Raw genomic sequence first — 27838 nt, forward strand, 5'->3', positions numbered from 1 at the left:
GTTGCTTCCATCAACTTCCAAACGGCTTTGCCTGGGGTCTTCATCACTCAGTGAGAACAGGTCTAATATCCTGAGATAAAGATATTAGGTCTGGGAGTGGATTCAGCAGTTGATTCATCTCCTAGCCCATGGGATTGATTAATGTCAAGCTGACGGCGATAACAGAGAGGAACTGCTTCCTAGTATTAAAACTGCCTGGATCTCATCTCTGATGGTTGAGTAATGTCGTTCCATGTTAGAAGTTCTGGGGCTCCTGCTCACCCGTTCCTCTGTACCTGCTGTTAGCTTTGCATCCCTGGAGGCTGCCAGAGGCAAAGGGCCTCTGCAGATGGACCAGGACATAGGTGTAAAAGTGGGGAGAGGAGGGACTTCCCTGGGGGTCAAGTAGTTAAGAATCCTTTCAATGCAGGGGACGTGGGCTCAATTCCTGGTTGGGGAACTAAGATCCCACATGCCAAGGAGCAACCAAGCCCACACGCCCCAATTACTGAAGCCTGCACACTGCAGTGAAAGATCTTGCATGATGCAATGAAGATCCCATATGCCACAACTAAGACTCAATGCAGCCAAATAAATAGTTGAAAAAAAAAATACTAGTTAGGTTCATTTGGTAAAAGTGGGGAGACCTAGGTTCCTTGATCTTGAGCTGAACACCCACCTCAGGCTTTTCTCTCTTATTCAACAAGGAAGAGAGACTCTCAAAGCATCATCCCCAGACCAGTGGCATCAACAGCACCAGGGAACTTGTTGGAACTTGCTAGAAATGCAAATTTCTGGTCTCGCCTCAGTCTCATAGATCAGACACTTCAGGGCTAGTACCCAGCTATTTGAGTTTGAAGGAACCTCCCAAGGGGTTCTGATATACCCGAGCTGGAAGAATCTATTCTCCTCCTGGGTATAATATGCCATGTGCAGAAAGAATGTGGATTTCCGAGAGGATATGAAACCACAGCAGGGATGTGCCCCTAGCTGAGGCTGGAGGAAGAGTCAGTATCATAGGGGCTAGATTAGGAGGATGGTGGGCGGATGAATCCAGGCTCAAATCTGAGACTCTGGGCTCCCAGGTAGCTCAGTGATAAAGAACCCGCCGGCCAATGCAGGAGACACCGGAGATGTGGGTTCGATCCCTGGGTCAGGAACATTCCCTGGAGGAGGAAATGGTAACCCACTCTAGTATTCTTGCCTGGAGAATCTCATGGGCAGAGGAGCTGGGCAGGTTACAACCCATGGGGTCACAAAGAGTCTGATACGACTTAGCAACTGAGCACACACATAGGGGAGTGTCTCGGGGACAATCACAGTGCTGGCCCTGCCCTCCCTCATTCAGCAGGGAACCAGGAGTGGCTGAAATTCCAGGCAGGGGTCTTGGACTTTGGAAGGCATTCTCTTTGCTACAGCATTGTCCATGGTCTTCACTGGAACCCTGCAAGCCTCAGAAATAATGATTACTTGGACCATTGTATTGATGAAAACATGTTAAGGATCCAAGACAGGGAGGAATTGACAGTGATGCTTAATGGTGACCTAGCAGAGGCAGAGCCAACTGTGTGGGGCCTGACACTTATATAATTTTGGCGGCTAAATGTATTATGTTCACAGATTTTATAAAACCCATGGCCATGTGAACACCTGGCCATGGGTCCCTCAGGACCTTACAAAGGCCTGTCCAACCTCACCCTTGCCCTTCAGGTCTGAATGTGTTTCAGTTCTGACTGGACTCCACCAGCCCAGAAATTAACTAGACAGATTTCAGCTTTTTCCCCCACTCTTGTCTTTTTCCTTTTTTTTTAAGTTTCTTTTTTATTTTTAATTGGAGGATAATTGCTTTACCATGCTGTGTTGGTTTCTGCCATACAACAGTGCAAATCAGTCATAACTGTATATATATCCCCTCCTTCTTGAGTCTTCCTCCCACACCCCCCCCATCCCAGCCCTCTAGGTCGTCATGGTACTGATGAATCTCTTTCCTTTTTTATTTCACTTTGTTATTGTCTGCTGCCACCAGCTGTATAGAAATGACTCTGGAAGAGAAGGTAGGGCAAAGCCTTCTTGTTTTGCTCTCTGGCTCAGAGGCAAGGAAGAGGACACTGGCCCCACGAATAATCCGGCCATGACTGTGTGGCCTGGGGGGTGACCTGCATTATTATGCCTCTGTAACATTTTCAGGCCATTTTTGCCTCCTTCTCTGCGATCCCCTGCCCAACTCAAACCGCTCCCCTTCCTGTCACTTCAGCAAACGACATCCCTTCTCCTGAATCCAGCCAGACCTGAAACCTCGGGGCATTTCTGCCCCTCCCAACGTCGCACGACAAACACTCGCCCAGGGCCCTGCAGAAACAGACGGCATCAGACCTGCTGATCCACTCTTTCCAAAGGCGCCAAACAGCAAGATTCTCCTTTCCAAACGATCAAGAGTTTTCTGTACTTTAGAAAGCCTTGAGAAGTTCCCCTGGGAACACAGTGCAGGTCACTCGGCACCATGGCTCGGACCTTCAGCCCTTTCTTAGGTAATTCTCCTTGAATGGCACCCAAGGGATCCCACCTTCCGCCTCTGGAGTGGACACTGGCCATCAGCCTCGAGAAGGCTCTGGACGCTGCGCTAAGACCCTTGTGCGTCCTCCCCACACTGTGTGGTTCTTCCGCTTCTCCACCCCCCCGCCATACCTTTGGCTATTTTCTCCAATCTCTGCTGGACTGCAAACCTTGCTCTGGACACTAGAGCCAGCTCCTGCCGAGCCTGCCACATGGTCCTGACCACCCCCTTCACCCACCGTCAGAGTGCTTCCCCGCCAACCCAGGGCTTGCAGCCCTGCTGCAGGGGGACCTCTTTTGGGGTCTGCTCACCTGAGGACAGGAGGCTGCCGCTGCTGCCGCTGATGATCTTGCCTTTGCTGCCCATGTTGGCCAGCTTGGACGTCTTCAGCGTCCCCGTCTCCGTCAGGTCGATGGCAATTTCACTCAGGCTGCGGGCGGCATGGATCTTCGACTAGAAAGACCACCGGGTTGGATAGGTTAGGTGGAGGACACTCCCCTCCTGGCGAGGACATGCCGACCACAGCGATCGCTTGTCATCCTGAGATCTAGTAAACGGCCTCACAGCCCAAACTGCAGCATTTTTCTGTGTGTGTCCCAGGGCCCATTGCTCATCCTCTGAAACTTTCCCTCGGGAGCAGATAAGACTCCAGAGGTGACTCACTAGGAATTTTCTAAACCTGTCATCCCCCAGGCGGTGTGTACAGGGCCTACAGAGTGTGGATTTGGAGTCAGATAGACCTTGGTGGGGGGTGTCCCAATTTGGGGAATGACTTAGGCTCATGGAGCCTCATTATTCCCAAGGATGAAACAGGGAAAACACCACCTACTGCTCAAGGTTTTGTGAGGGTCAAAGGAAGTCAGACAAGTGAAAGGCTTCCCTCCCTTCTCCTCCCCCTTCTCTTCCCCTCCCCACACCACCCCCTACATGGCTGTCAATAAACACTAGTGATTATACAGGATTTTGTGCTTAAAGAAGGAGAAAAAAATAATTGTCAGCTTGGTGAATGATTTAAGAGATGTCTGAAGTAAGTTTAGGAAGTTTTAGTGTGTTCTAAAGTGGTTCAAATTCTTAAAGTGTTAGCCACAGAGCTACGAAAACTCAGAGGGTTGGGAAGTGACCACGCTACCAGCCTGCAAGTGTGGTGTGCAAGCATAGTGTGTAAGCATGGTGTGTAAGGGCTTCTGGAACAAATGCTCACTGGGATGTTTGGTTCCCTCTAAGGGGCACCTGACACGGTTCCCTGCTTCTATTTTGATACCTAAATGTATGAGCCCAAGTCTTCAAATTATGGTTAAGACTCCACTGACTCCACAAATTAACTGGCCCACTTTGGCAAACAGCAGAGCAATCAGAAGAGGACTCTGTGTTCACAATTACATTCCTAAAAGTATAAAAGTAACTGCTGCAGTGAAGCTTCCTGCTCTGGTTCCCAGCTCTGGAGGTGGAGATGGGTTTGCGTGGCCCCTGACAATTGCTGAGTGTGTTGGTTTTTTTTCCTTCATCGGCAAATCAGTTTATGATAATGCTTCAGGCAGGGGCTTCTGCTGTACTGTGGACTTCCAGAAAACAGCTATCAATGCTAGTGTAACCCGTACATGTGTCCATCTTTCTGTGGTCATTGGCGATATGCCAGGGATGCACGGATAGAACCAGGCAAGGCTCCCCACTGAGGTTTTCAGTTATTTGATGTGTGTTCACTCCTGGCTGCTGTGAGGCCCAGTCTGTCCCTGACACAGGAGAAACCATGGAATGTGGGCAGACCACTACCCGGCTCCCTTCACATCCTGTGCCCACAGTGGTCTCCAGCAGGGTCTGTCTAAACCATGAGACCCTGCCCTTCCTCTGGCCTCCATGTTGATGCCAAAATTGGTGAAAGACAATGACTTTCGACTGCCAAGTACTTTTCTCACCTGAATGAGATGAGAGTCTGAGAGGCAGAGGAAATGCTGAGATTTTTTGCTTTTTTTGTTCATTGGGTCTGACTTGTCTTCTTCCTCACACTCTTCTATCTCACTGATGCTTCCTTTTTTTTTTTTTCCGTGATGTGGCTTGTGGCATCTTAATTCCCCAACCAGAGACTGAATCTGTGCCCCCTGCCATGGAAGCACAGAGTCCTGACCACTGGACCGCCAGGAACCGGTCCTTTCTTAAGTGTTGTCTCCTCTCCGACCTCAACTTCTGTCCCTACATTCAGAACCAGGCTGCCTTCCTGGGATGAAGCCTTCCTTGCTCGTGAAATAATCCCAGTTGCCAGCCCCTGGCAGGGTTTTCTGGCTTGTAGCAGAAAGCAGGAAGGCCTCCATTTCGTTTTGACACAGAATATCAATCACATGCACCTGGCTAAGTTTTATCCTCTGAGCAAAGCAGAGAAAGCACAATCCATCACTTCCTTTCTTTCAACACTATTCTCTTACCAAGGCCCACGCGTCACCAAGAGGAGCCCATGCTTGCAGTTATGCAAGAATAACTCATGAAGTCACAGCCCAATTCACCCTGGTGAAGGATCCAGGCTCTGGAGTCAGAAAGACCTGGACTGGAATCTTGGCTCTTTCAGCAAATCACAGATTGACCTTGATTTCCAACCTCTCTGATCCTGAGATCCCTGTTTGCAAAACGGAGCTCTTAAAACCCACATCACAGAGGTGTGATGTCAGGACTAAATTAGATAATAGACATCAAGGTCATTGGAATTGGAATAAGCTATAAATCAGGTCCTGGGAAGAATTTGCTAAGTGAGGGTCAATGAATGACTCCACTAGATATTTTAGGGGATCTCACCAACCTCATGGGAAACCTGTCCCCCCTTGACCCCATCCCTGCCACATTAACTTCGGAGACAGGAAACAAACTAGGAAAAAGGGACAACAGGTGTGCTTTTGAGGGAGATTAGATTCTCAGAAGTTTTAGGAAATTACTGACTTCTGTCTAGAATGGAAATGTCACAGTGCCTGCTTGAATCAGGAAGAGAGAGAACACTAAGAGGAGACAACTTGATGGGGAGACTCCCTCCTTGTAAAGTCAAGTCTTTGGGTCAAAGAGCCTCCAGAGTTCTAGATATTTTGCTTGGAGGGTCTTGCTGTACTAAGTATTACTACAGGCATTCTGTGAGCAAGGTTTAATCAGCCTCTACCATGCTTTCACTTGGCTTTTGATCTAGACAGAATAAAGAATAGCAGATTGGAACAAGTGGGGAAAAAAGATTCAGAAGGAAAGATGTTAGGGCTGGGGGCCAACTGAACAAGTCCTCAACCTGAATTCAGAGGAACGGTGACTAATATTCACTCTAAACAATTTAAGTTTTCAAATATTTTCCTTTGAACTCTATTAGAGATTCCTTGGGTACATGGGTTGGCAGGATCCAGCTGATGACATTTCTGATATTTGGGGTCAGCAGATGTAATTTACCAAATGTCACTGGTGACTGTACAGCCCCTCATTCTGAAGGAGCCACCAGAAAGGAACCAGTATGGCCTCTTTCTGCTCTGTCTTTAGTGATGGAGGTTGTGTGTGTGTGTGTGTGTGTGACACAGAGAGAGAGACAAGGAGAGATTTTAAGCGATTTACACCAGGACCCTGAAAGAAGAAAATAACCAAGTACCAGTGTATGAACACAAGACTTCTCGGTTACCTACCCCTGCTGACTCCAACCACCAGACCACACTTGTTTCTGGGGTTGAAAAGAATCCCTTGGGAGGCTTGGGCTTTGCTGAAGCACTTCAGAGAAAGGAATGGTTGGCATGGCCCACTACAGTAGAGTGTGAAGCAATGGCCAGCATGCCAGCCAATACTTGCTGCTCAGAAATACTTGGAAACACTTCATCCCAGGCCTGCCAACCATCACTCACCCAGAACCATCCTGCCCACTGGAGATGCGTCACATCGCTATTGTCTAAAGAACATTCCAAAAGTGAAAGGTGTTGTAACACAATTCCTGAGGCAGATTTTATCATCTCTGGTTTGGGAGTACTTTTAAAGAGTTTAAACTTTACACAGGTGTCGGCCAGGGAACAGTATATTCGATTTGTAATGATAATAATGAAAGAGAGCTCACATCTCCTGAAGCAATCACCAACACTGTGTCACTGGATCAGTCAATGATTTTGGTCAGGGGTTTCTTTGCTGTTCTTTAACTGAAGAAAGCAAGAAGGAGTGAGGAAAGACTTGTCCAGGATCATAGAATGAGAAGGCGGAATCGTTGGACTTCCCTATGGGGCAACCTGTTCCTCACCTGATACCGCAGGCAGAGGAACTGGTTCCAAAAGGAAATGCATGGGCTCTGGAGCACCTGTGAATATTCAGAGCTTATCTGGGGAAAATTCTCCTGCTCCTAGGAATAGGTATATTTCCTTCCTCCAGGGGTTGCTGAGGTGAAAGTTCTCTATGGCTATAAGTATTTGGTTTGGTCTCTTAAAAGACACTTCTTGTTAATAGGTAATCTTTGATAGTTACTTTTAATTAATTACTTTTGGCTGCACTGGGTCTTCATTGCTGTGCTTGGGTGTTCTATAGTTGTGGCCACTGGGGGCTACTCTCTAGTTGTGGATGGGCTTCTCATTGCAGTGGCTTCTCTTGCTGTGGAGCATGGGCTCTAGGGTCTCTGGGCTCAGTAGTTGTGGCACATGGGCTAAACTGCTCTGCAGCATGCAGGATATTCCTGGATCAGGGGTCAAACCTATGTTCCCTGAACTGGCAGGTGGATTCTTAACCACTGGATCACCAGGGAAGTACCTTATGGTTACTTTTAAAGGTTTACTTGCTGTATCAGTGGGTTGACCTGTAAGCCTGCTCCATAAAGCTTCCCCAACTGCAGGTGAGACAACCTTCAATAGGGCTGTAGAACCCTAAGAATGGGCCTCCTGAGTTACCCCAAAGATGTTCTAGTGCAAAAAGCCAGCACAAGAAAGAGGAGTTCAAACAGCTAAGGTACCATCCTTAGGGTGAAGCATGCTTTCTCTTTTCTGCATTCAACATTGTGGTATCAGTGTGTGTGGGGTCCTCACAAGAGGAATTGGTAGTGGGGTTCAGGAGGGTTATCAAACTCTCTTACCTCTCATCATGCATTACCGAACACTACGGAGGATAGAATCAAGGTTCTAAGGTTTCAACCTCCAACTCTTGCCACTGGAGGGCAAATCGCTGATACCCACCCACTGTCTCAATATAAAGCATGAGTCAAAACACTTTGGCCCTGTTTCTTTGGATCTAATCGAGCCTCAAATTCCTGTGCCAAAGCCCGTCATCACCAGGAGAGCTGTAGAACACTCTCATTATTCCTGGCAACAAAAATATTCCACCCTGTGCCCATTCATCCCAGAAAATGACCAAAATGGGGGTCAGGAAGACTTAGGAGAGGAGAAAATGTGTTACAAGAGGAGAAAGTGACTCCCACATGGGAAAGGCCATGATTTGAAACTGAATGATGACTTAAGGGTTTGTTTGTTTTCTTCCTGTCCTATTGTCTTACTATCTTTCTCTTACCTCCCACTCAACCTCTCTCCTTCCAGTCCTCTCCCCAAGCCAGGGAAAAAGCATCTCCAACCAGAAGGAAAATAACACAAAAGAGGAAGCCACAAGAATCCCAAAAGGCATCAATCCAATAAGTCTTGGGCTCAGTAAGCCCAGAGTCCTGCCACCTCCTCCCCTTTCAGGACTCACGGGATGGGACAAAACCTCCCATGGGTGATGGTATGACTAGGAAAGGGGCCAAGGTCCACTCCCCACCCTTCCTGAGACACCAGAATCCTGAGAAAGATACAGAGCCCCTCTTGATATGGCTCTTCACCTAAGGGGTAATAAACAGGAGAGGCTTGTGTGGGGAAGGCGAGGGGAGCCCAGAAGCCGAGGCAGGAGGAAGAAGGGGCAGAATGTTGACAGAAGCCCTGTGTGAACTGAAGAGATGTCGTTTTCCCACCCACCAGAAAATGCACCCCTCCCCCACCCCGTGTATGTGAACTTGGGCTGGATCAAACCTCCCTTGGAGGACGACTGTTTGTCAAGGCCTGAGGCTCTGGGTCTACCTGAGGGAAACAGAGTAGTTGCTTTTTAAATTTTTTTTTTTTAATGTTTCCAGTTTTGCATTTTTAAGAAATGGAGTTGGCAGTTGGAAAAGCCTGGAGGGTTTTCACAAGCAATTATCCTCAACAGTTAGGTGGTGACTATTAGTTGAGACTAGTTGCTTTTTTTTTTTCCAAAAGGAAAACAACGGGCCAGTGTTTACACACCAAAAAGGGCTCCACTGCTTACTCCTGGGAGAGGCTCTTGGGGTTTGAAAGCACAGGCAGAATTCCTACCTGGCTGTGTCAAATGGCTTAAGTGGCTCTGACTGTTCTTGACCAGGTCACTGGGAAAGAACTGTTCTCTTAAAGAGTTGATCTCATTCCTGTCTCTGATAGCCCTAAAAGGCCAGTCTATACCTGTGCGCATCTCAGAGCAAGGGATGCAGGGCCTCCCCCAGCCATCCAATGCCCAATCCCCAAACTACAAGATCCAGACAAGGGCCCTGCCCTTAGGAGAGCTCAAGGCTCAGTGGAAGGTCTGGTCTTGGCAGAGGCCCTCCCCACCCCAGGAGAGGGCCTTACCTTACTCTGCTTTCTGTCCAGATAGAACTGGTGTTGGCTAATGGCCATAGCCCAGATGGACTTGATCAGTGCTGGACACGCGTACCACGTGTGCACCGCAATGCCGCTGTGTCCAAATGTCCTCCTTGTCACCGAAGCCCTGGGAGAGCAAGAACCAGAAGGGTCAACCAACCACGCTGGCCATGAAGAACTCCAGTCCTCAGTCCACAGCTTTTACCAAGAACCCACTGGGTCCAAAAGCTCTGGCAATAAAGGTAACCGAAGGGCCTTGTGTGCACACACGTGAAGCTGGCTGACAAAGGCCAGCTTTTCATTTTATTAAATAGAAATGGATTCTATTTAAGGTATAGAATATGATGATTTGATCTTCATATACACAGTGATCACTGCAGTCAAGCTAAAGAACATCTCATCTCCTCCAATATTACCATCATGTGTGCTTGTGTGTGTTTATGGTCAGAGCACCTGAAATCTGTTCTTAGCCAGTTTCCAGTATATTATTAACTATAGTCACCATGCTGTACATTCTGCCTCTAGGCTAATTCTTCCAGAACTACCACTTTGTACCTTCTGACCAGCATCTCTCCATTTTCCCTGCCTCCTCACTCCACCCTACCCCTAGTGATAGCCATTCTGCTCTCTGCTACTGTGTATCGACTCTTTTAGCTTCCATCTATAAATGAGACCATGTAGTTCTGTTCTCTGCGTCTGCCTTATTTCACTTCATAATGTCCTCCAGGTCCATCCGCGTTATTGCAAACAGCAAGGTCTCCTTTTTTTTTTTTTTAAGGTTGAATGATACTCTGTTGTGGATATGCACCACAAATTCTTCATCCATCAGTGGACACTTAGGTTGCTGCCATATCTTGGCTATTGTGAATCCTGCTAATATTTTGATTTACTGGCTCCTTAGGGGTCAGAATTTGGCTAAGCCTCTGCCTTGTCTGGAATAAGATAGGTCATTTGAGGTCACAGGACGGTCTTTTCTGATCTTCAGCTCCTGGCACTGGACCAAGGCAAACTTTGGAGACAGGAAAAGCCTTTGACAATGCCCTTTATTAACCAGGCAACACTGCCTGTGGTGAAGGATGAGTAAATTTTCTTCTAATCACCACATCATCTAAGGCAATCAGGACTCTTACGTTATTCTCAGGCAATCTTCCTTGAAAGAGCTAGTTTCAATGTCAAATATATTCAGAGGGCAGGTGGGGTATAAAAATAATCAGGATAGGGAAGGCAGAAAGAAATGGGCCTGTCCAATCTTTCCCCTGCTACCCAAACCACTTCCACATACACACAGATGTAGGAGATGTGGAGGATGTTGGATGGTGCAGAGAGGCAATCAGACTTTAAATGGAAGGTGGGAGAGACTGGTCCTAATGTCATTCATCACATTAATGGAATCATGGGGGAAAAAGTTATATGATCGTGTTCTTAGTAAAGTATATTTTATAGGATGGGTACACGATTTTGCAAGTGAAATCTCAGAATATGTGTTTGCATACTTGTGTGCATGCATGTGTAGGATAAGGTGAGGGGGCAGTGGGGTGAGGCCTGGGGGGATCTTATGTGCACACCAGAAGAACAATATGTGTTCCAGATTGAGCTATCGCATTTCCAGAACCTTGGCGGTAATCAGGACTTGTGAATAATCACATTATTTTCATGGCCAGTATTTTTCCTTGAAGGAAACTAGAGGCTGCTCCAATCATCTTCTCTTAGGGTCTCAAGATTTAACAGCAGGTGTTCTGCTGCTGCTGCTGCTAAGTCGCTTCAGTCGTGTCTGACTCTGTGCGACCCCATAGATGGCAGCCCACCAGGCTCCACCATCCCTAGGATTCTCCAGGCAAGAACACTGGAGTGGGTTGCCATTTCCTTCTCCAATGCATGAAAGTGAAAAGTGAAAGTGAAGTCGCTCAGTCGTGTCCGACTTTTAGCGACCCCATGGACTGCAGCCCACCAGGCTCCTCCGTCCATGGGATTTTCCAGGCAAGAGTACTGGAGTGGGGTGCCATTTGCTTTCTCTGGCAGATGTTCTACAGACCCAGTTTTAAGGAGGAATTCCAAACTGGTGGTTAGTTAATGTTACAGATTCTAAGCAGAGCATTATTCTTTCCTTTGGTTAAAACCAAAGTTAAAATGCCAGCTCACAGAAGAACACACAGTTGAAAATAACAGAAAACGAGCTGGCAAGAGAGTGAGAAGGAAATCCCCGTGGTCTCTGAAACTGTGATGAGAACACTCAACCTAGCTTCCACAGCAATGGCTGATCCTGGGAGTAAATACGTTTTTTTTCCCCTCCTAGAAGAGGTGAATTAGAAAGGAAAAGTCATTTGAAACATGCTTCAGTGGCAGCAGTGAGAGCAGAGCCAGGCGAGGTGTATTTTTCAGGTAAGGTGGAGGGGTAGGAGGTGGAGGGAGGGGGCTGGCTGGCCTGGGAGTTCCCAGCAGCACCTGAATCAGATGCTCCCAGAGTGTTTCTGTTCCCAGAGTTGGTCTCTTCTCTACAGGGTTCCCTTCAGGCTCTTCCCATCCCACTGACTCTTCTGTTTGGCCTAAACCTTAGAAATGGGATATCTGCCAAGCCCAGTGGACCGCAGACCCAATGCTGGGTATTGTGTCAGGATGCATGTCCAGGAGAGAAAATCTTGAAGCATCTTCTGTGATGGCTGAGCCACTCCTTGTCCTCGCCATGTCCCGGGACACTGGTCTTCAGGACATGATTCTGCCCCGGCTCTTGCCATCCTATAACTTCGGTCCTGGCTTCCTTCCTGGTTTGGGGGAGGGGCTGACTACTGAACCATCCCAACAAAGTACAGTCTACTAGATGACTCTTCCGTGTTCAAATAAACAAGGCAACAGCAACAGGATGACATGTTTAACTGGAGGAGCGCCAGGAGGCCTGTAGAAGAGTGCTTATCGCAGCGCCAGGCGGAAGACAGGGTTGTAGCTTTGGCTTCACCACTCAGCTTAGCAGCCAATCTAGAATGGTCCCCTTTGCCTACTCTGGTGCACCTTTAAAGCCATCGTCAACCTGGGTTTCCACCTCTGACATCAAGGAAGCCACATCTCTGGCCTCTCCTTGCCTCCCCTCTCCTCTCTGCTGGTCTCTAGGCTGACAGAGGACGACATTCCTTGAGGGGATGTGCTCACTGCTCATGTTCAGTGCTCAGGCTGCCTTGGGCTCCTCTACCTCCCTCGTCTCTCTGACACCCACCTGACTGACATCTTTATCCCCCAGAGGACCCACTTTGAGCTCTACGTCCTTAGCTAAGGATTTCTCCTTCTCAGGATGCCTCTCCAGATCAGCCTGGCCAGCTGCAGCACTTATAGGCTGTGTCATTTGGCACTTGGTACCCGCTGCCCATGTATAATGTGGTGGAAGGCATGTGAGCTGTGGAGCCAGACTCGCCGGGTTCACACCCTGCCTCTATCCGACTTGCTTTCTGTAACCTGGAGTAGGTTACTGTGCTTCTTCTGTGCCTATTTCCCAGGTAGGACAAGAATACTAGTAGCTACTTCCCAGGGTTATAGCAAGGACCCAATGAGATAACAGTCCAAGTGTTTAGAACAGTGACTGCGCATAGAAAACACTTAATAAACATTAAGTTCCTTATTCCTTCTCCCCAGCTGTGCTGGAAGTTCTTTCCAGGGCAAGTAGACCCTGTCTGACTTTTTTCTATACCCCAGGCCCCATAACAAAGTAACACATAGTAAGTTATGAACACCGTTAGGGGACAGTGCCCGAACACCGATGCTACTCAACAAATGTGAGATGGATCACTTTCATGTAATAGGCTAAGGGCCCATGTAATAGGAACTTGTGAGGTTTGGACTCTTTCCTACATCCCTGGGCCTTGGGAAAAGGAAGGGAATTTAGTCTTACAACACGGATAGGACAACAGGCCCAGAGAGAACAAGAACACAGACACACAGACACACACAGACACACATGCAAGGATGTGTCCAAGGTACCTCTGCCTTAGCAGAATTCCCAACAGAACACAGGCTTGGAGAGTCTGTCTAGTCCTTACCCTCAGTCTCTTAGGTCATTCAATCTCCATCTTTATTTTGTCAGTCATCTGTGTTTTCTGCATCTGACCCACTGGAGCACTCATTTGGGGAAATTATTTTCAGCATCTCTCCCCCACCACCTGTCCTGCACCAACGGATTCCTGCTCTGTAGAGACCAGGTCTCCGGACCATGAGACCCTTCATCACCGGACCCTGAAAAATGCCGCTAACACTCTTGTCATCACCTGACCACCACCTGGACTAAGGTCGTTTTCCACGGCACGTGGGGGGCGCTCTTGGCTACACGGGAGGCTGCTTCATGCAGATTATACGACCAGGCGAGCGGTGCATCAGTCCTCCTGGGTTATCACTGGCTGCAGGAGCAGAGACAGCACCCCCCACAAGCCTCACCCTCTGACGGGGCATGAATCTTACTCCGGAGGTCTTGTGCTGAGAACTTTCTGGGAGGCACCTCGGCCTGAGCACCCAGAAGCCATGTGTGTGGGAAGCTGGTGCCAACAGCTCCTCTGCCCTGAGCCATGGCCGGGGCAGCAACAGCACTTCACGTTCCCATTCACTCCCCTAGAGACCCTCCGCCTGTCTTCCCAAGGCTTCCTTCCTGTTCTCAGTCTGCTTTTGGACCTGTTGAAAGTGATTTATCCTTAAGCGTTAGGTCTGTTTTCAGGGAATTTTGCTGCCGCTTCTGGGCTGCCTATAACTCTAGGACTAGCAGACAAAGAGAGGAAAAGTCACAGTATACCCTCCCCCCCCCAACCCCAAGAACCTTCCTCGCAGGGCTTGCTGCATTCCAAAATGGGACCCTATTGTTCGGTGCTGGACTTGGGGAGCACTGATTCTGACACGAGTGCTCCCTGGGGTACAATGTGAGGTGGAGAGAAAAAGACTTGCATTTCTTTCATATCCACCCACCACTGCGAATACCCTAAAGTTACAGCTCAAGGAATACGACAATTCAGCACAACTCTTTAGACTGTAGGTTCCCTCTGCTGCTGACCGTCCAACCAAAAACAGTCTCAGAAACTGACAAGCCATCCCTCAGACTCTTCTCTGGCAAAAAACTTCCTAAAAGGACTCAGGCCACTGCTCACTTTAATTTGGTAATTGTTCCAAAGTGCTACAAATCTTTCCTAAAATGCCCTGGCTTGTAAAGACAACTCCACATATACGGGCAAGTAACACATGAGGTCAGATGAGATGATCATGGCATTGCTCTTTACACACACACACGGCATTTCTCAACACACAGAACAAAAACAAAGCTCTACTGTCTTATTTGAACTCTATTCTCCCAATCAACCACCTTCTTCCCCCTAAATTATTAATAACATGAACAGTGACAGCACAAAAATAGTAATGTAAGTAATACGTCAGCAGGGCCATGCACTCCCAGGAGGAAACAACATTTCTAGCTTACCTGCGTGGGTCATGAACTTCCACAGAAAACTTCTTCTCTCTGAAATACAGGTTTTCCAACTGTCTCCATTGGAATATCTGGACAGAAAACAATGCAGTTGAAGTTCAAGTGTGAGCGGTTCACGGCTGCAGTCCTCTCTCTGCGGCTGAACTTACAGCTGGCAGTTTCCTTATCAGAGTTGAACCCGTACAGTTGTTTGCACCTCCTATGCCTCTTGCTTCACACACACACACACACACACACACACACACACACACACACACACACACACACGCAGCTCTCCAGTTCAAAACCCTGGCAACGCGGGTGTGGATTTTCCTGCAGGCTTCTCAACAGGAACAAAACAAGTTCTTTTCAAGTGGTTCCCCGGCTCTGCTGGGCCTTTGTTGAATTCTCCAAGACAGTTCCCGGCTCTGCAGTTTTCCCTCCAAGGCGAGGGGGAGGAGGGGGAGTGGAGGGCGGGCTGGCGGAGGGAGGGGGGGAGGGAGCCGGCGCTCTCAGGAGGGAGTAGTAGCCATCTGCCTGCAGTACTGATCCGGCTTCCTCCCTGCGGTGCTCCAGGGGTGAGGCGCTCGCATTCCCAGCCTCCCCTCGGGACTCCACTTCCCGCCCACTAATGTGTCAGCCGCAGGACTCGCCCTGGTGATCTGGGGTGGCCGGGGAAGCTTCCCCTGCAAGGGTAGGGGCTGCTCGGACCCTATTTGGGGGCAGGAGACTCCAGACAACAACAGAAGCCTGACAAGCCCAGCTATTTTCTTCAGCACAAAGAAAATCAGGGCTAGCGGGACGCTGCAGCCAGGGGCTTGTGGCCACTGGGGCATCGGAGAGTGAAATTAGGGCCATTCTGAACAGTGGGAGCTAAACAGAGTTCCTGGCGCTGCCCAAAGGCCCTGAAGACCCTGGTGGACATTCTTCCTTGGCTGAGTGAGTCTGTTCACTAAGATGTTTGGGAGTAATTAGGGTGGCAACATTGCTCTGTGAGGGGGTTCTTGCATTGGATGAAAAGGAAAGTTACTTCAACTCTGAGGGAAAAGTCAAAAGAAGTTCAAGTTATGCCCATATCATTCATATTTGTATCTGATGCAATATTGCAGTCCCTTCGATAGAATTTGAGTTTGTTTAGCCCAAAGAGGGGCCAAACAGATCTTCACCCTGCAAGTGGCTGATTTCTTCCCCTGGTCCTCCCTTGCTTTGCCCACTGAGTTAAGGCAGATGCTTTTCAGGGTCTTATTTAGACCCAGAATCCTCTCACCTGACGCCCCTGACACTTTCTGACCTGCTCACATTCTCTCCTGCAAGACGACAATTTCTGTGTCCCATCAACCCTCCTTGCCAGGCCCAAGACACAGGCCTGGCCAAAGGACTCCGCCTTGTTGTCAAACTGGGCCAGAATAAAAACTGTTTCTGGCAAGGCTACCTTCTTCTCACAACCTGCTCTGCAGAATCTTACAATGATTCTGTCTGCCTAACGGGGAGGAGGACATGGATTTTCTCTGATTTCAGAGTCATCTCTTTTGTTTATAGCTCAGAGTACATTTTGATCTGAAGTCCAAGGAAAATTGTACTTCCTTTTCTCTTTTCAGGTCAGTTCCAAGGAAAGCAAGTCCTACAGGAGCTCAGAGAGCTTTGTGTCCGATCACAGATGAAAAGCCACCTGTGTAGTCGATAACTCGAGTCCCAGATCTGAGCCTATGCTCTTATCTGATGCTCTGCTAAACCCCTTAGTGAAACGCACAGAGTTCCTCTCTAATTCCCCACTGATAGGTATTTACCAAGGTTCCACCTGAACTTGGCCACAGACACACAAGCACCACAACTAACAGTTCCCTGACCTTATAACCTGGAGGTAGGTAGTACACAGAACAAAGTGGCCAGGCAGATGCTCTGGAGTCCGGCTACATCTGTTTGAATCCTGAGTCCCCTACATCCAAACTGTGTGACATCAGGTAAGTGACTGCATCTCCTTTAGCCTCAGTTTTCCCATCTGTAAAATGGCAATAACGCTTCTAAGGTAGAAGCAACAGAGATCCTTAGCGTGGTACTGGTACAAAGTAAATGCTCAGGGAACTCAGGTCTCAGTGCAATTCTAGTTGCTCTTACTTCTCCCAAATCCTGGCAAATAAAGTAGATTAACTCCAGGACAACCAAAATTATTAAGCTTTTTTTTTTTTTTTTAACTTCTAGCCCTGTCATTGGGGTTTAAGAAAATAAAAGTCCCAGAAATCTGAAGTGTATGGATTTAGTACCCTGCCTACCCCCCATCCCCTTTTCTTCAAAGAGAGGGGTCGGTAGGAGATGGCTGATCCCTGAGGGGGACTTGCAGCATGTGTGTGGCACCCACCTGGCCAGGTAAGGTGGAACCTCGGCCAGGACCTGTTTTGCGGGTGTGTGACCCGAGGGCCCTGTGCTTGGTCTAACATTCTGCTGTCTCCATCTCAAAATTCTCAATAAGCTTGATCAATAGGCCCTGAATTTTCATTTGTCCTGGGCCTTACAGATTATGCCACTGGTCCTAACTGATGCTCATGCCTCGGGCACTGTCTTTGGGGGACAACACGTGGGGGAAGATGCATCTGATGGGCAGACCTTCCAGGCTTTATCCTCTTGGCATTGGTGCACTGGCGAGCACCTCACATGGGCCTCGGGTCAGGAGCTCCCTCCTTCCTGGTGAAAACTCCCAAAGCCCAACACTCAGGGGGTGGGTTCCCTGGCAATTCCTCCCTCCCTGACATTTTGCAAAACAGAACTTATGCCAGGCGTTCCCCGAAAGTACTCCCCATGCCCCTGGAGTGGAGAGCCTCATGTCTGCCAAGGACCAAAGCACAGCCTTGTGTCCGCTGTGGCCCTTCCACCTACTGATGGTGCATCGCAGACTCCTGCCTCAGCACGGGACCCTGACAGCCCGGCTCCCAGCATCTGTGGACATTTCCAACAGGAGCAGAACAGCGGCTTTGCCCCGTTTGCTCTAGGCAGGGTTTTTTCCTTGTTTGTTTTTTCTTTTTTTGGTAAATGAAAACACTGGGAAGGGAGGAAAGGAGGATAGTTTTCCAGGCCAGGAAGGTCCCAGGAACCCAAGAGGAGGTGCCCATGAGGGAACAATGGTCTCATCCTTTCCTCCCACACCTGGGGGGACATGGAGTGCTTGGGAACAGGCAGGGGATGAAGGCAGCTGGACACCCCATGCACCAACGTGGCCTCTTGTGTTCGAGGGCCCCTGTGCCCACCGTTCCAAAGCTGTGCCTACTAAATCCTTCCTCTGAGGCTGGTAGAGTCGAACAACAAGCAGATAAACAGTAGACATTCGGCTTGGCCTCCCCTTTGTGAACAGGGAACACTAGGCTCCGAGGCGCTGGTTTGGGGGCAGCCCTCGATCATCCGTGTCACTTCAAAAGAACCCCTTTGACCTACTGCAGCTATCATAACCCAGCCACCAGCTAAAGACACAAACATGTTTTGGGATTCCACATCGGACACACAAAGATGGTTACGACTGGGCTAGATCCCTTAGGAGTTTGGCTAATTCCTATGGCTGATTCTGCCCAAGGAGCTACCTAAAATCTCAAACACAGGTCTATCAGTAATCAAAGGACTTATTAATTAATACCTATGAAAAAGGCCTAATGCACTTGATTGGGGCATCTTTAAAAAGCAGACACCTCTTCTTTGATCTTTTTGCATTCCCCCCTCCCAAGAAGAGCAAGTGGGAAACCTTCTTCCTGGGGAAAATGAGGCCCAGAGAAATGAGGGGAAAATGCCTAAGGCCACACAGCAAGTCAGTGAGGGAACCAGACATAGGAGTCAAGGGCACCTGGCCCATTACTCTAACCTCTAACTATGTTCCTTTCCCTATGGGGTCCACCAATTAGTGGGAACAGCTCTTACTCACTAATGGATGGTTAACTTTACGAGTGGAATGATTTTTTTTTTTTTTTTTACAAATGAGCAGCTAGGTAGGAAGTATAAAGCCACATCTTTTCCATCCTATACAGCTGCTTTTCTTTCCTTTACAAGCTGTAAATGATAACACGTATTACTCCTTTCTCACCTTAGAGATCTGGCCTCCTCTGGTTTTCTACACAGAGATGCTTCAGTATCAGCAGCTTTCCATCCAGGACTAACAAGTAACAATCATGATTAAGAACAGACTTAATAATTTGGCCTTGCGCAGAAAACAAAAAAGAAGAGAAACCTTCTAGAAGTGGTTTTATGGAGACTGTGCCTGTTGCCATGATTGGAACCATGGCTGGTCGTGGATGTGGATTTGTGGCTTCTGACCCAGATGTGTAGTTCCCAAGCAAACACGGGTCCTCCAGTTCCCCTTGCTGGGGCTCAATGTGATGTGTAAAAGAGGAGACGGAAAATGTTTATGCACAGAAAGCAGAGAAGAGTGGCTAATAAATACAGCCTCTGTGCCCTGAGTGTGGCAGAGTACACTAAAAACACTTAACAAGCCGGACTAGGTTCCTGGATCCCATTAGCTGGTCTGCCTGATTCCCACATCCTGTGTACGCTGGAGGTCAGGGCTGGGAAAGACTCATGTCCTGTTCTTTCGGAGTGGGTGAAGGCGCAGTGGGGACGGGCCAAGGGGCCTTGACTCCCTGAGACTTCCTCCGAAGCCACTGTTTACTGGGCGCCAGCACAGCACGTGGGGTGATGGGCGAGCTCTCGAAATGAGACTGAAATAAAGGCTCGAGAGGAAGCCGGCTCTAGTGGCTCTGATTCTTGAGCAGGACTTGGGGGGTGGGGGCTTGTCTTCCTCCTGTCCCTGAGGCTGAGTCACCGAGCCTCTTAATGACCTCTCTCTGAGTAACTTCCTGCTGCTTCTAGAGGGGCCATTATACTGAATCCCGGGGGCCATCTGGCCAGCCCCTGCCTCCCACAGATAAAGCAAGCCCAGGGGGGAGAAGTTAAGGGACTGGCAGAGGTTAAATGAGTAACTGATGTCAGGCCCACTCTTGTGGGCTCTTCCTAACACACCAGGAGGACCTGGTAATGAGTGAGAAGAGAGTTGTTTCCAGCCGATGGTTAAGTAAGCCATCACTCCTCCAAAGGTTCTTGGCCGCCTGCTTTGCCAACACCAGCAAGGAGTTCTCTTGTATTATAAGAAGAATGAGAATCAGGCCAGGAATAACTTTGGAGCTCAGGATGAAAAATACCAATAAAAAGCCACTTCCTGATTTCATTTTTGCTCTGTTCACCCTCTAGAAGTTGTCACTGTCGTCTCCAGGTGTATTTATACCTTCAGCAAATAAACATGAGCTGACACACATTGAGACGGATACAGCACAAAAGAAGTCACTCAACCCCAACTGGATGGACTTGAATTAAAATAGGAGAACAACACAGAAAACCCCAAAGCCTGCACACTCAGAAACTTTTATCAGGAGTCCCCTGATGAGGCTCCCCTGTCATTCAGGAACTAATTCTATGAACAACAGAAGCAGTGCTGTTTTTAATGGGTTAACACTCTATGTCGGAGGTTTTTATATCCGTTGCATGGGTATTCAATATATTGGGTTGGTCAGAAACTTTGTTTGGGTTTTTCCACACCATCTTATGGAAAAACCCAAACGAACTTTTTGGCTAAGCCAGTATTTTATGCTTAGAGAAGACCAAAACAAGGCCCTGGGGATTTAGGTAACATCCAATCCCCATTCCTCTTCCGAACATTCAAGTTGTGGTGTCTACTCTGCACAAACCTACGCTCAGAGGACAGAGAAAGGACATGCCTCACACGTGTCTCTGTGTCTAAGGTGCTTGCTGGGAGGATGTGACATACATAAAGCAGACTGCATCCACGGCACAGGGACTAACTTCATGATGGAGTTTAAAACCTCCTAGAGTTTCTGTATCAGGCTTTTGTTCCAGGGAAGGACTTCCCTGGTGGTCCAGTGGTAAAGAATCCGCCTGCCAATGCAGGGGACACGGGTTTGATTCCTGGTCTGGGAAGATTCCACATGCTGCAGAGCAACTAAGCCCGTGCACCCAGAGCCTGTGTTTTACAACAGGAGAAACCACCGCAATGAGAAGCCCACGCATTGCAACAAAAAGTAGCCCCTGCTTGCCGAAACTAGAGAAAGCTTGTGTGCAGCAACGAAGAGCTAGTGCAACCAAAATAAATAGTATTAAAAAAAAAAACCACTCCATGGAGGCACCGCACCAATTAATGAAATATGTCTTGTACTTTTGTCTCAGAATCAATATTCATGAGCATTGCTGAGACTCCCTGGTTTTGGTTCATCGTTTTTAGGGATGAGAACTCTGACTTGGAAGTCAGGAGGCCTCAGTGCCAGTCCTGACTCTGTAAGTCCTTCTTCATCTTGGCTTCTTTTTCTGCCTTCCCTTCCCAAAGGAGGGACATGTGTGTGGGCCTTCTGCATCCAAAGCATGGAGTGAAGGTCAGCATTATAAATCCTTGAAATGCCACCTGGCTACTCTTTGGAATTTAAAAATAAAGTCACTTGTTTTAAACATCTCCTATTTATGGGAAACAGTAGAGTTGTCCCTGGGTATCCTCAGGGGCTTGGTTCCAAGACCTTCCTTGGATACTAAAATCTGAGGATGCTCAAGTCCCTTACATAAAATGGAGTGGTATTTGCATAAACCCCAGGCACATCCTCTGTACACTGTAAATCATCCCCAAGTTATTTACAATAACCTAATATAAATGCTATGTAACTAGTTGCTGGCATGCAGCAAATTCAGGTTTTGGATTTTTGGAACTTTCTGGAGTTTAAAAATTATTTCTGAATATTTTCAATTTGCAGTTGGTTGAATTCACAGATGTGGGACCCACAGATAAGGGAGCTAACTATTTCACTGAATAAAAGCTTGGTTTTCAAAGTTGCACTGTCTATAACTTACTGGCTGTTTATCCTTGGCAATAAAATTCCTTTGTTTTTCTTTCATCATCTTTGAAATAAGACTACCAACAACATCAGTTTTGTTTTCATAGCAATGCTGTATCAATGAACTAATACATACCAAGTGCTGCAAATGGAGCTAGGTATGTAGTTAGCACTTAAATATCAGCCATTATGTTCTCTTTCCGCTATCATTCACAGGACAGTATTACTCTTCATGTAAAAATAAAGTTCTCATTACTTTGAACACATAGCCCAAAGTACAGGTTTGTGAAATCCTTTTTTAAAAGATGGCTAATATGGTGGCATGGGCATTTTAAAAAATGTTTTTTGTTCATTGAATTTCTCAGCACACAAGGATAAGCCTAACCTAGGTTCTCCTGCATCCGCTTGAGCTGGTTTTTGATGTATTCTCTTCAGGTTCTTTGCTTCCAGTTCTTATCCAGTCAGTTCCTGGGTCTACCATAATTTTGACCAGAGTCAGTTCTGACCATTTTCCTGCTGATATTTTTTGGGGGTATCACACACCTTGTGGGATCTTAGCTCCCCAACCAGGGATCGAACCCCTGTGCCCCCTGTAGTGAAAGCCTGCAGTGCTAACTACTGGACCACCAGGGAATTCCGCCTGCTATGACTTCTAATCTCACAACATTCACCCTGAGAGGAAGTAGCCTCCTATGATACAGCTCAGCAGTATTCACATGGAATGGGCCAGACTGGAATCCAAACCATGGCCTCCAAGACAGGCAAACTCTGTCCCCACGTTACTAGCTCCTAAAGTGGCTGTGAGGGTGTCGTCAGGACCAGCGTTGATAGAGGGCTCCCTGGCCTCCATTTTCTTCCGAGAGGGCCAGATACCCAGCCAAGAAAACAATAGGTAATTTTTCTGCACCGCCAGACCTAATGGAATCAAGATGTTCCTCTGGCTGACTCCTCAGTGTCAGACTACAGGAGCTCTCGCCTGATTTGGTTAATTCAGTGACAGACGCCTGGAGCATCGGGCCCTGACCCTTTAACAGACTGCCTCTTTTTAACTCATCAAAAACCTTTTAGCTTCCTTTGGCTTCAGAGTCGTTACTAGGGGCAGAGAGAGGGAAAGAAGATCCACAGATACTTAAGAGGTCCACGGAGAAAACAGGCCATTTTATTTGTCCCCACTAGATGCAATTTTCTTTTATTTCTCTCCTTGGGGGGCATCTCTCTGTATCATTTTCTTGTGTGTATTTTGGCTTTTTCTCAGGGAAAGACCTGACCATAAAGCTTTGGCAAATGTAAAAACTTTCAAGAGAAGCTGAAAGCCTTTTCCCTTCCTTATCCTTGGCCTCCTGATGGAATTTCTTCCCTCCTCCACGTGCCTCTCGGGGGATGGATGCGGGTTACTGTCCAAAGGGAGAAACTGGCCAGGGGTTTCTGGCCAGGTAACTCATGTTACCCAAGTCGAACTTTGTTTTTTTCTAGCAGTGAGCATGGGGGCTCAGTTTGGTGTGGCTTCACTTCTCTGTGCACTAGGCTTTTCTTTAAAAAAAAAAAAACTTCAAGGCTTGGGACTTCCCTGGTGGTCCAGTGGCTGAGACTCTGCGCTCCCAAAGCAAGGGGCCCGGGTTCAATTCCTCATTGAGGAACTAGATCCCACATGCCACAATTAAGACCCAGAGCAGTCAAATAACTAAATAAATATTTTTTTAAAAAAACATTCAAAGCTAATCACATCTGCTATGACTTCTGTGGATGGGATGCTTCAAAGATGGAATTGGCCTGAAAAGTACTAAGTCCATCTTGGGTGGGGAATTATGATGGGAACCACTTGCAATGGCAAAGATCTTTTCTTGGATGGCTGTTAAGGGGTTTTTTTTTTGACTCCTTTGGAGGACAGACTTTGGGTAACTCTGTATTTAAAAAAAAATTGGGGGGAGGTATAGTTGGCAGTTAAGAGTTCTCTTATGCCTGGAAGCCCTGCCCAGAGGTGTTGCATCACAATGAGATCTGATTTCCCTGATGGGGGCTACCTGAATCCTTGGGAGGCGGGGTAGAATAGAGGATAGGATGACAACCAGCTCTACATAAATAAAAGTAAACACTCATAATTAAAAGCCTGGATAATCAAGCTTAAAAAAAAAAAAAAGAAATGACAATACTCTAGTGTTATCTCTAAAACAAAGTTTAAAAATGTTAATCAACCAGCAAGGGCTCTTTGGGGATAATCTCTTAAGAGCAGTTGGTATGCACTTTAAACCAGCCAGTGCTTCAAGGGCTGGCCCATCCTTCTGGGGAGGGGAAGGCCTGGCAGACCCTGGTTTCTGTGGGGACTGCCCAGACTGCAGGTGTGAGCTCCAGGCTCTCCTGGTTGGAAAGTGCCCTAGGGAGCACGGGGGCCAGGCAGGCTTGGGGCCAGGGCAGGCATGGGACGGCTGGCTCAGACTGCTGCCGAGAACACTTGGCGGTCCTGCCAGCTGCTGTGTGACGGTGGTGTAGCCAGGAGGGGCAGGGAGGCGGGGGTTGAGCCGCCATCTCTGCAGCTGGTGCCCTGGCCGACTTCGGTGGTTTCCCCCCCTCTCTCTGGTCCCTCTTACTAAGCAGTTCTGTATCTGCTCCACAACTTAGCCTTCCCAGAAAGCAGAGATGAGGGGATGTTTTAAGGAGGGTGCTAAGGACTCCAATTCTAGAATTTCTCTCTTTCCAGAAGGGCCGCTTCTATTTCAAGCTCTGCTCTTGTTCCCGTTTCCCTAGAGGAATCCTGAAGTGGGCAGGTCAGTGTGGGAACTGTGAATTTGGGAGAGGAGCCATGAGGGCAGAGGAGGAAACGGGCACTTCTCTGCAGCCTGCCCTAAACCACATTTTTTCATGAGGGCTGTTCCCACCCCCGAGATGTCCCAGCTCTCAACTGGGCTGGTTCTCTTTGATATTCATTCATCTCCCTCTGTCAAGTCAGTTCTCATCCTGTGTCATAAAACGTCTTTTTTTACTCAAATGTCTTTTCTACTAGACTCTAGGCGTGTTGTAGGTATTTTCCTGGCACACAGCATAGTGCTTCAGGGCATATTAGGCACTCAGTAATTGCTAAGTGAATAAGTGAAGGAATGAAGAACTCTATAAGGTAGGTTATTATGGCAACCAGAGTTCAGAGAGGTTAAGTCACTTTCTCCAAGTCACACAGATCATAAATGGTGGGAGTTGGTATTTGAACCCCTATCTGCTCAAAATTCAGGTAACCTCCATGCCATGAGGAACCACCAGCCCTTGAACCTGCACATCTTATTAATACATTTCTAAACCACATGGGAAATGGCAACGGAGAAGTGGCAGGGGGGCCCGCCTGGGAGCTGCAACCCAGGAACTACAGCTCTTCCTTCTTCTGGTAGCTCTGTCTGAATTCAAGTCTGTTCCAAAGTGAGTGGGTCTCCAGGAGCTCAGAAGCTCAAGCTGGAATCCTCTTGAGTCCAGACCTGGAGTGACCCCACAACCCATTCTGGCTAGACAGGTAGAAGGCTCTTTGCTAGGCATGACCTGGAGCAGGCTGAACCCTCCAGTAGAGTCCCCAGCCCCACCTCCAGACTCGGCCAATGAGCCCCCTGGTGCGGGAGTGAGAGCTTGACAGTGTTCAGGCTGCGCTAGGGTTTAGTATGAAACAGGTTCACACTTTAGGAAGATCAGCTGGGGATTCCCCTCTGAATCATGCTCACTAAGAAGGAAAAAACCTCACAGAGCTTCCTAAGTATCGTGGGGTTCAGCAGAAACAAACCGAGATCCGAGACAAGGCAAAGGGCACTGGATCTGACAAGTAGGGTTCCTCAGCCTGACATTTCCTGCTTCTAAGCAAGAAAAGGCATCCAGCTGAATGATTCAATGGCTTTTCATCCTCCAGAGATTCACTTATGACATCTAGTGACTAGTAGTAATTTGGGTCCTTTTTGCTCCAAGAGACAAAAGATAAAATCAAGAGACAGTCTAGGGCAGGAGTCCCCAGTCTCTGGGATATAATGACTGATGACCTGAGGTGGAGCTGATGGAATAATAATAGAAATAAAGTGCACAATAAATGTAATGCTCTTGAATCATCCCCATACCACACCCCACCTCACCCCAGTGCGTGGAAAAATTGTCTTCCATGAAAACGTTCCCTGGTGCCAAAAAGGCTGGGGACCGCTGCTCTAGATGGACTGGTAGGGAAATGTGATGCTTTTTGTTTTTCCATCAACAAGTCTAAGCTGTTAAAAGCTCTCCTGCCTTACTCTGTTTCCTTACAAATGTCTGGTCTTTCCTCCCAACCCTTCCTTATAGAAGCTATGCTATTTATCCTTCTATCTCTGAGACCACTATATACATATATATGGAGGTGGCTCATAACATGCTAGCAGATAGCAGGGATATTCCGCCCTGCCTGCCTTTTTTCATTTAATCACTGTTTTCTACCTCGGGTCAGGCACTGCGTGGGCATTCGGTAAAGAAAACACCGACAACAGTCTCTACACATTTCTGTGAGGTAGGAAAATAAATCAGAGAACTATATGGAGGACATTAGAGGGTAGCAGGTTTGAGGAAAAGCATCAGGGGTAGGACAGGGGTAGTCACTGTTTATAAAGCAGTCAGGGAAGGCACTGCTGAAGTGATAGCTGAGTGGGTACCAGAAGGAAACTGGGGCAAAGCTGTACCCCCTTATCAGGGAACACTACAAGTATGAAGGCCCAAGGCACCATTTGTGTATATGTGTTTGCTATGTTAGAGCAGAAAATGCCGAAGTAAACAGGGAATGATGGGAACTTATTCAGCCATGAGAAGGAATGAAGTTCTGATTCATGCTACAACAGGGATGAACCTTGAACACATTATCCTAAGTGAAAGAAGCCAAGCATGAGAGGCCACAGATTCTGGTTCCATTTATACAACATGTCTGGCACAGGCAAGGCCAGAGAGACAGGGAAGTAGGTTTCTGGGTGACTAGGGCTTGGGGGGTTGTGGAGAAATGGGGGTAACCAGGAGCTCCTTAGACCTTTCCACTGCTCTGACTGGTAAATCCTACTCTCCATGAACCATAAAACAGAAGATGCTCTTTGGTTAAAACTCAGTGAAACTAATTACTTAAAAGGAACCAGCAGTCCAGGATAAGGCCCCCTAACCCCAGGACTGCCCCTTTTCCACAGGCAGCTTCCGACTCCCCCCGCTTCGATGGTCCTTCCACAGGGCTTTCCTCTCATGTCTGCTGGGGTGGGCTCTACAGATGACAACTGACCTCCCCCAGTCCGACTGCTTTGTGTTGTCGTAACTGAGGTATCTCTGGGGGTGTTCTCTGCCACTACCATGTAATAAATCTGGCCAGGGACCCATTTCTCAACCCCTACAGCTCCAAGCATCAGCTCCATGGTGTGGTTAAAGATATATACCTGTGCACGGCCACACAGACCATTCCCTCAGCTGCATCTCCTGAGCCTTGCTACAGGCAGGGCTAGAAGCTGGTTGATGGTCCGGGGAGGCCAGGGGAGATGGGCACCTAGAACCCCTCTGATTCTTCGACCTCTTGATAAAAGGTTGGAACAGAAACACTCATCATGAGGAGGCTGGGTCCACTCAGGGGGTGGGGGTAACCCACAGGCCACATTTGGTGATGCTAGTGGGTAAATAACTTGCCTGCCAATGCAGGTAGACGTTAAGAGACATGGGTTTGATCCCTGGGTCAGGAGTATCTGCTGAAGGAGGACAAGTCAACCCACTCCAGTATTCTTGCCTGGAGAATCCCACGGACAGAGGAGCCTGGTAGGCTATAGTCCATGGAGTCACAAAGAGTTGGACATGAGTGAAGCAACTTGGCATGCATGCACACTTTCTAGAATGATTCTCTGGATTGGTGAGGAATCTTTCAAAAACCCATGTAGCATCAGAAACACCTGCTGCAAATGCCATAAAGACTTGCATGCTGGGATGGTCTCTGGGTTCACTGGCCAGGGCTCTCTGGGGTTGTCCCAGGTCTTAGCACAGTTGGTCAGGAGTTATGTTATCAGTAGGTGATGACACCAGTGTACAACCAGAGTTGCAGGATCTGACAGCGATGTACTAGCCAAGACTTTATGACAATCCATCGCAGAGGAGTCTGGCGGGCTACAAGTCCATGGGGTCGCAGTGAGTCAGACATGACTAAGCGACACACACACACACATACACACACACCATCCCTCCCACTCCCCCACCGTTGCCTGGAGAACTTGACAGTCGTCTCCTAAAGTTAAGGGCTGAAGCTGAGATTGCCACCCGACCCCTGCTCACATCTAAACAACGAGGAGTGAGCTGTTAGCTGCCATCAGAGGAGCTGTGGAGAGATGGAGGTTGCCCAGCTGGGAGAGGGGACGAGACTGAATGTTACATCAAGTTAGGGGCTTTGGTTGTTACCAAGGATCGAGCACTCTCATTTCTTTTGTTTTCA

The 27838-nt window shown here is 48.1% G+C and overlaps 1 protein-coding gene and 1 long non-coding RNA gene across 15 annotated transcripts in view; one reads left to right on the forward strand and one right to left on the reverse strand.

Moving 5' to 3' along the window:
* Window positions 1-27838, reverse strand: part of FRMD4A (FERM domain containing 4A) — an 845860-nt gene that overhangs the window by 62452 nt on the left and 755570 nt on the right. For all 14 annotated transcript variants that reach the window (XR_014072374.1, XM_081553514.1, XM_081553513.1 and 11 more), the window contains 3 exons: window positions 14564-14640; window positions 9115-9253; window positions 2845-2986 (listed from right to left, as the gene is read on the reverse strand). Coding sequence is in view for 13 of the 14 variants with exons in the window: in XM_081553514.1 (XP_081409640.1) it covers window positions 2845-2986; window positions 9115-9253; window positions 14564-14640 (358 nt within the window). In the remaining variant the exon portion in view is untranslated. The remainder of the gene's footprint in view (window positions 1-2844; window positions 2987-9114; window positions 9254-14563; window positions 14641-27838) is intronic.
* On the forward strand, window positions 15047-21677 carry LOC145531359 (uncharacterized). The gene is made up of 3 exons (XR_014072376.1): window positions 15047-15487; window positions 16147-16509; window positions 18614-21677. It is a non-coding gene; the product is annotated as an uncharacterized LOC145531359 (long non-coding RNA).

The sequence above is a fragment of the Giraffa tippelskirchi genome, chromosome 13 (assembly GCF_054371585.1).
Source record: "Giraffa tippelskirchi isolate mGirTip1 chromosome 13, T2T-mGirTip1v1.2.pri, whole genome shotgun sequence".
NCBI lineage: Eukaryota > Metazoa > Chordata > Mammalia > Artiodactyla > Giraffidae > Giraffa > Giraffa tippelskirchi.